The sequence below is a fragment of the Rhineura floridana genome, chromosome 2 (assembly GCF_030035675.1).
Source record: "Rhineura floridana isolate rRhiFlo1 chromosome 2, rRhiFlo1.hap2, whole genome shotgun sequence".
Lineage (NCBI taxonomy): Eukaryota > Metazoa > Chordata > Lepidosauria > Squamata > Rhineuridae > Rhineura > Rhineura floridana.
Window position 1 is genome coordinate 125,643,115 of NC_084481.1, and position 8,542 is coordinate 125,651,656.

At 48.6% G+C, this 8,542-nt stretch overlaps 1 protein-coding gene across 1 annotated transcript; it reads right to left on the reverse strand.

Moving 5' to 3' along the window:
• Nucleotides 1-494: 494 nt before the first annotated feature.
• Nucleotides 495-6,535, reverse strand: LOC133377989 (zinc finger protein 436-like). Its single transcript, XM_061612776.1, has 3 exons — nucleotides 5,735-6,535; nucleotides 3,137-3,266; nucleotides 495-1,814 (listed from the first exon to the last, which is right to left on the reverse strand). The coding sequence occupies exons 1-3, from the start codon at nucleotides 6,533-6,535 to the stop codon at nucleotides 667-669; spliced, it is 2,079 nt and encodes a 692-aa protein (XP_061468760.1). The 3' UTR covers nucleotides 495-666.
• Nucleotides 6,536-8,542: the final 2,007 nt, after the last annotated feature.

Below are 8,542 nucleotides of genomic sequence, written 5' to 3' on the forward strand. Positions count from 1 at the left end.
AAATACAATTTCAGGAAAAATGAAGCAATATAGGCTTGCAGACCGCTGGTGGTCCATGAACCAGAAGTGGGGAACCCATGTTATTAAAGATGCGAAGGCCCGGGGGAAAAAAAACTGAAAAAATTGGAAGAAAATACCAGACAAAACAGGATTTTTTCCTAGCCTTTCATATCTCTACTTATAACAAATTGGCAGCTTTAAAAAAAAATTATGTATCTCGATAACAAGTTAATGTTCATGGTAAGCTGTTTTGGATGCAGTCTCCTGCGGGAAAGCAGTCTCCAAAGAAACTAAACTAAGCTGTGGGAAACAGGATGCTGGTGTCAGCAGACCTTCCATCTGATCCACCAGGGCTCTCCTTATGTCCTTAGATGGTTTTTGATCCCTGCAGGCTTCACTGCTGAACGATATGAAAAGAACCTTATCAAGAAGGTCTCTCCATCTACACTGAGACTTGACCATGGCCTGACGACCTCCCACACTTTTATGCCACAAATAAACACACACACACTTCTCCTGACTTTCCTCTTTGCCGTTCAATAATGGCAGGAAATGCCAAGAGACTGGAGCATCTCTAAAAGGAGACTTGTGACCTTATTTATTTTTCAGCTATTTGCTCCTCCACTGATGCCTAGTGAGGTGGCATTCCCCACCCTCTGAGAAAATCTACGCTTTCTCTTTCAGATGTGTCCTCTCGTGCACAAGGAGATTTGGCTTCTGAGTGAAGCCCTTCCCACATTCCAAGCACTTGTACGGTTTCTCCCCAGTGTGGATTCTTTCGTGCTTAAGAAGGTTAGAGCGGTGGCTAAAGCTTTTCCCACAGCCTGAGCAATGATACGGTTTCTCCCTCGTGTGTGTCCTCTGGTGTACAACAAAAGCTGACTTGTCCCTGAAACTTTTAGGACAGTCAGGGCACTGGAAGGGCTTCTCCCCTGTATGGGCTCGCTTGTGTTTCATAAGGGATGACCCATCGCCAAAGCTCTTTCCACATTCTGTGCACTTGTATGGCTTCTCTCCTGTGTGAATCCTTTCGTGCGCAAGGAGGTTTGTGCGATGGCGGAAGCTTTTCCCACAACCTGAACATGGGTATGGTTTTTCCTCTGTGTGGATCCTCCTGTGCACAAGGAAAGCTGACTTGTTCCTGAAGCTTTTGGTGCAGTCAGGGCACTCATGCGGTTTCTCACCTGTGTGGATTCTTTGATGTCGAATAAGGTCGAATCTCTGCCTGAAGCTTTTCCCACAGTCTGGGCAATGATAGGGCTTCTCTCCCGTGTGTATTCTCTGATGAGCCACAAGTCCAGTTCGCCTGCTAAAGCTTTGTCCACAGTCAGGGCAATCAAAGGGGTTCTCTTGCGTGTGAGTTCTTTCGTGAGCTGTAAGATGTGATCGCTGATTGAAGTTTTTCCCACAGTTTCGGCAATTAAAGGGCTTTTCCCCAGTGTGGATCCTCTGATGCGCAACCAAGACATTCCTCCTGCAGAAGCTCTTCCCACAGTCTGGGCACATGTAAGGTTTCTCTCCTGAATGCATTCTCTGATGTTCAGTGAGCTCTGCCTTACATCGAAAGGATTTTCCACACTCAGTACATATCTCGCCTTTGAGAATTCTTTGCTGGATTGGCATTGCAGGGAGCTGAAAATGAATGGATTCGCCTTCTTCATTATGGGGCCAAGCTTCCTGCTGGTTTTCAGAAGTTTCTCCCCAGTCAGGGTATCGTGAAATGGTCTGTTCTGTTCTCCCTGGCAGCATCCAATGTACTTCACCTTCAGAATTGACCAGCATATTCTTCTCCTTCCAAAATGTCCTCTCGCCACCTGCTGGAATAAAGAGACAATCTTTACAGTGGGGGATTTCTCTTCATCAAAGAGAAAGGGGGGCTTGTGTTAAATTATACAGCATTGAAAAGGTTTGAGACTAGATTACTTGAAGACTTGCCTACGTACCTGTGTGAACCTACCCAGACCCTAAGAGAAGCATCCGATATCCTACTTTCTAGGCTGTTTATGGTATCAGTTAGATTTGTGGCACTAGAGGCAAGGCCTTAACCGTGAGGGCCTCTTACTTGCAGAACTCCCTCCTTAGGAGACATACAGCTGGGACCATCAGTTCTGGCATTTAAAAAAGGCCTATCCATTTTAAACAGCTCTTATTCAAGATGCTTTCATTTGGTGGTATTAGGTATTGTTCTGCTGGTTTTAAATTGTTCTTAATGCTTTTTTAATTTTAGAGAGTTGCTTAGCTGGACTTTCTTTGAGGCTTTGTAAATGAGTGCTTTAAATAATTGTGTTTTAAATTTTTTATGCAAGCTCCCTTGGGGGTGTTTTTTGGCTTACAAATATCTAAACAATAAAATGAAGTAGAGACATATTTGCCTAAACAGCTAACAGCCTGGTGAATCTGCCTTAAACCAAACCAGACATTGATCCATCTCATCCTATATTGTCCTGTTTGACCAGTAAAGATGCTCCAGGACCCTGGCAGAGCCTTTCCTTACTAATGAGAAGACATCTAAGACAGCTTCCTATCTTTGCCTACATTTATCTTATTTATTTATTATGTATTTATTTATTAAATGTATATCCCGTCCTTCCACCCAGTAGGAGCCCAGGGCAGCGAACAAAAAAACTAAAAACACTCTAAAACATCATAAAAACAGACTTTAAAATACATTAAAACAAATCATCTTTAAAAACATGTTAAAACTAAACACCTTTAAAAACATCTATTTTAAAAAAGCTAAACATCTTAAAAAGCAATTCCAGCACAGATGCAGACTGGGATAAGATCTCTACTTAAAAGGCTTGTTGAAAGAGGAAGGTCTTCAGTAGGCACCAAAAAGATAACAGAGGTGGTGCCTGTCTAATATTTAAGGGGAAGGAATTCCAAAGTGTTGGTGCCACTATCCTAAAGGTCCACTTCCTATGTTGTGCAGAACGGACCTCCTGATAAGATGGTATCTGCAGGAAGCCCTCACCTGCACAGCGATCTGCTGGGTTTATAAGGGATAAGACGATCTTTCAGATATCCTGGTCCCAAGCTGTATAGGGCTTTGTACACCAAAACCAGAACCTTGAACTTGAACAGGCAGCTATAACCCTGAAAGGGGATTCACGTCATCCAGCCAAGGACTCCTTACCTAGCAAAGGGACATCGGCAGCCGTGTCCTCCTGCTTGACCTCTCTGAAGAGCGGCCACTCACCGGAGTCCGACAGAGCCCCACCTGCCTCAGGGGAATCACCAGCTTCCTCCTTGAATCTCCACAGGGCCTGAAGCAGCAGAAAGAACAAGACAAAGATATGGATGAGAAATGCCGGGAATTCGACCCTTTCTGCCTAAACCCTCACACTGCACTGTGGAATACAGGAAGCTGCCTCAGACCGAGTCAGACCACCGATCCATCGAGCTCAGTGTTGTCAACATTGGCTGGCGGCAGCTCTCCAAGGTCTCAGGCAGAGGTCCTACCAGGGGCCACCTGCGGCCCTCAAAGGCCTCTCTATTTGGCCTTTGTAATATTTCCTGGGCCACACCCCTGCCCTGCCCCAAACCCTCCCTCCCGGAGTGCTTTTGCCTGGCTGGAAGTGTCCTTGAACTCTGATAATAAGAACATGAGAACATAAGATAAGCCCTATTGGATCAGGCCAGTGCCCCACTTAGCAGGGCTGTGGAGTTGGTACGCCAAACCTTCAACTCCAATTCCGACTCCTCTATTTTTCTACTGTCCAACTCCGACTCCACCCAAAATTACTTCCAACTCCACAGCCCTGGAAAGGGCTGTAAATGTCTTTTTAAATTGGAAGCTCTCATAGGAGCATTTTTATCGCTGCCTGAATATGTGCTGATCTTGGCATCACAGCATTTGTCTTCATCTGGGTCCTGTGTCATACACTGACACACAAAATGTATTCCATCTTGAGTTATGGTGAAACGCTCAACTACAGCTGACTTCATGGGAAGTTTCTTTGACATTTTGAATTTATATTTTTAAAAAATTGTCAATCAAAATTTATTCTGAAGCCGGAGTCGGTACATTTCTACCGACTCCGACTCCACCTAAAATTGCTTCTGACTCCGACTCCTACTCCAGAGCCCTGCCACCTAGTCCAGTCCAGCATCCTGTTCTCACCATTATCCTGGGCAATCGGCCAGTACACTTTTAATGATTCTTATTCAGGACTCCGATGAATCAGTTACCTTGAGTGTGGCCAAATATTTAAATCAAGCAATGATGATCAGAAAGGACATGCTGGGTCCGAAGGCCTGATTATATGCTACCTGAAGTCATCTGACGGTTTACAGTTTATAGTTACTTTGTATTGTAAGTACTGTAAGCCAGTGCACTGTAAGAGATTTTGAAAGTGTACAACAATTGTAAAATGTATTTGTCTGTGTATTTGTATCTTGCTGTGAGTGCCTGCTATGGTCTGTTGACTATGCAGTAAAGGCTATTGATTGGTTCTCACCATGGCCAACCAGTTGCCCATGGGACTGCTGCAAGCAGGACCTGAGCACAAGAGCACTCTCTCCTCCTGCAGTTTCCAGCAACTGGTATTCAGAAGCATCTACTGCCTCTGACTGTGGAGGCCAAGCACAGCCGTCATGGATAGCAGCCTTTGATAGCCTTCTCCTCCATGAATTTGTCTAATCCTCTTTTAAAGCCCTCCGATGCCTCTGCCTAGACGGAGAGATTTGGGAGTGCAGAAAACTCTGGCTTTTGCGTGGCTGCCGCATAGCCCCCCAAACACAAAGGTAAGAGGTGCATCCGCTGCTCTGCCCCCTTTGTCCTCTGGCCCCGCCCACCACTGGCATCTGGCCCCCCGAAGGCTGGTCATGAAGGAATGTGGCCCCCTGGGCTGGAACAGCTTCCCTACCGCTGCTCTGCCTGGAGATGCCGGGGATTGAACCTGGGACCTTCCTCATTCAAGGAACTTAACTCTACCACTGAACTATGTCTCCACCCTCAAAAAAACTAGGAACATCAGCACTTGCTTTATAAAACAGGGATGGGGAACATCTGTGGCCCTCCAGAGGTTGCCGGACTCCAGTGCCCATCACCCCTAGGCAGCACTTCCAATGGTCAGGGAAGATGGGGAGTTGGAGTCTAGCAACCTCTGGAGGGCCACAGGTTGCATTACACTGAATCAGACCATCTATCTCAGTATTGGCTACACTGACTGGCAGTGCCTCTCCAGGGTCTTAGGGAGAGGGCTGTTCCCCCCCCGTCCCACCTGGAGATGCCGAGGATTGAACCTGGGACCTTCTGCATGCAAGGCAGATGCTCTACCCCTGAGCTACCTTTGAAGATGGGTGGAGGATTAAACGGCTTAAGTCGGGACAGGAGGCAGCAGCCCATCTCCTGCGTCTGCAGAGGCTCCCTGTTCAGTTTCAGGAGCGTTTCAAGATGTCAGATAGAAAAACTCGCACAAAGCCCTCAACGGCCAAAGCCCAGCATAGGCTGCCTTCTCAGCAGGGCAGGCTGGTCCACTAGGGCAAATGGGGCACTGCCCCAACAGCACTGTTGTCTGTCCCCAGCAACTGGCACTCCAAGGTACACTGCCTCTGAACCTGGAGGTTCTACTGACCTACATGAATTTGCCAGCTCCTATTTTTAAAACCATCTCTAAGGCAGCAGCCAATCTAACCAATGCATGGGCATACAAACAGGAGAAGCTACCACTGACGGTTAGGTCTCCAGGCTCCCTTTCATACTGTCTTTTGTCCCCCCCCCCCCGCTCACCTGTCGTTCCGGTCGCTCGTTCTCTTCCTGCCTCTCCAGGAAATCCTCCACCAGGCCGACTGCCTGAAAGCAAGTCTCCGGCCTACCTTCTCCGACCCGGCCTTGCATCTCCTGGGGCAGGATGGCCAAGAACTGCTCCAGGATCACCAGCTCCAGGATCTGCTCCTTGGTGTGCCTCTCCGGCTTCAGCCACCGATGGCAGAGCTTCCAGAGCATCTCCCAAACCTCCCGGGGGCCCTCAGCCTCCTGGTAGCGGAACTGCCGGAAGCAGAGCCGCTCCACTTCCAGGGTGGTGGCCGCCTCGTCTGGGATCTCCTCCTTCACTTCTCCGAAATCTGCCTTGTCCATGGCCAAAATGCTGTGGGCAGGCTGGTGGCTTTCTCTGTCGGGGCCAGGCAAGACTTGGGCCGCCTGGTCTCGCCCAGGCTGCAGCCTCCCATCCAATTCCCCCTCCAAGGGAGCCAAATCAGCCTGAGGATCGATGTCTCTCGGGCCGTCCCTCCCCAGCCGCATGTTTCCTGGTTCAGGCTGAGCAGACCACACGGCCTTTAGGAATCTCTGCCACTGAGCTTCCCAGCACTCCTGAGGCCCTCCCTCAGGTTCCCGCTTAATATGGTCCAGTGCAGTTTCTTCCCAGAATCTGTCCATGTTCTCCAAGCGGATAGCCAGAGGGCCTTTCACTGCAGCTTTGCCTGGGTCAGATTCCGACATGTCCTCCGCTGCCTCAGTCTTCACTCCATCCTCTGGCACGGAATCCAGCTGGACAGCCCAGGCGGCTACAGATCTGCGCTCTGCTGCCATCGCCACCCCCAAGGCTTGGTGGTCGTCAGTCCCACGTCGTTAGCCAATGTTTCTCAGCAATGTCTTGATGTCTTCTAGAAAAAGTTGGGCAAGCATCTCAGAGGTGCTTCACTTCTAAAACCTATAAAACTGATGAAAAACCAGTTGCCAGAAGCCTCAGGAGGGGAGAGTGTTCTTGCACTCGGGTGCTACTTGCGGGCTTCCCCCAGGCACCTGGTTGGCCACTGTGAGAACAGGATGCTGGACTAGATGGGCCACTGGCCTGATCCAGCAGGCTCTTCTTATGTTCTTAAACATCCGGGACTCAATAAACATCCTGTTTGGGCCGTCTCCCTGAAACTAAGGCCACATCCACTATACATTTAAAGCAGTATTATACCACTGTCATGGCTACCTCAAAGGATCCTGGGAACTGTAGTTTGTTAAGGGTGCTGAGAATTGTTAGAAGAGGCCCCGATTCCCCTCACAGAACTACTATTCCCAGAATTCCCTGGGAAGAAGGATTGATTGTTAAACCACTCTGGGAATTGTCACTTTGTGAGGGGAATAGGGGTCTCCTAACAACTCTCTGCATCCTTAAACAAACTACACTTCCCAGGATTCTTAGTGGGAACCCATGACGGCTTAAGGTGGTATAATATCACTTTAAATGTAAGGTATGAGTGTGGTCTATAAGAAATGGAGAAGAGCAACCTATTCATTCCTTGCTGATTCTTTCTTTAAACTTGTTTATTTCCTCAGGCTTTACTTCCTCCCTTCTCTTCCCTTCTTTGTTAGTCAAGAGGTAGTGCCTGTGAGTACAAGTCTCATAGGTCTACAATGGTCACATGTATGTCTGCAGTCAGAACGACTTTATTTCCCAGTAGTAATAAATCTTATAAAGACCCTCCGTGGTGCAGAGTGGTAAGCAGCGGTAACGCAGCAGAAGCTCTGGTCACAGCCAGAGTTCGATTCCAACGGAAGGAGGAAGTCGAATCTCCGGTAAAAGGGGTCAAGGTCCACTTAGCCTTCCATCCATCTGTGGTCGGTAAAATGAGTACCCGGCATACGCTGGGGGGGTAAAGAAAGGCTGGGGAAGGAAGTGGCAATCCCACCCCATATATACGGTCTGCCTAGTAAACGTCGCAAGACGTCACCCTAAGAGTCGGAAATGACTCGCACTACAAGTGCGGGGACACCTTCACCTTCAATAAACCTTACGCTTCTTTATTCTTTCAACCACCAGTCTTACCAGACTATTTCTGCATTCCGCAGCAAGGTATACCAAAATCCAGTAGTCCCTAGGAGCTTATAGCAACAGACAGACACTATTACCTGCTCCTTATCCACATGTTCCCTCAACTGGAACTCCTCTGCCAGGGCCACTGCCTGGAAACACGTCTCCGGCCCGCCTGCTTGGATCCAGCCGTGCAGTTCCGGCGGGAGGCTGGCCAGGAACTGCTCCAGGATCAGCAGCTCCAGGATCTGCTCCTTGGTGCGTCTCTCCGGCTTCAGCCACTGGTGGCAAAGTTCCCAGAATCTCCGGACGGCCACCCAGGGTCCTCCTGCTTCCTGGTAGCAGAACTGCCTCAAGTGTTGCTGTTCTGTCTGCAAGCCAAGAGCTCCCCCCCTGCCAGGTTCTCTTTATTTCCCAACTGCCCCCTTTTTTGACATGTGCCAATGGGCTGGACTCTGCATGGAGGCTTGGTGGGGTTTGAACCGCCCTCCCTCCTCTGAGATGTTGGCTGAAGTCAGCTGTGTTCCCAAAAGGGCTGCACCCTCTGATAATCTTTTGGCCTCTATTGCAGCAAGAGGGGCAGCTCGCATTGGAAAGAGGGGTCTCTAGAGCCTTCACACACACACACCCCAAAATTTGGCTTTCCAGCACTCTTGTGAGTCTTCCTTTGACTCTTGCTTAACCTGCTGCCCTGACTTATTTTATGTTTGTTTCTCTTTTGTGTTTTTTCTATGTTTTTATATTGCTTCTGTATTTGTATTGTTTTTATTATAATTGTAAGCTGCCCAGAA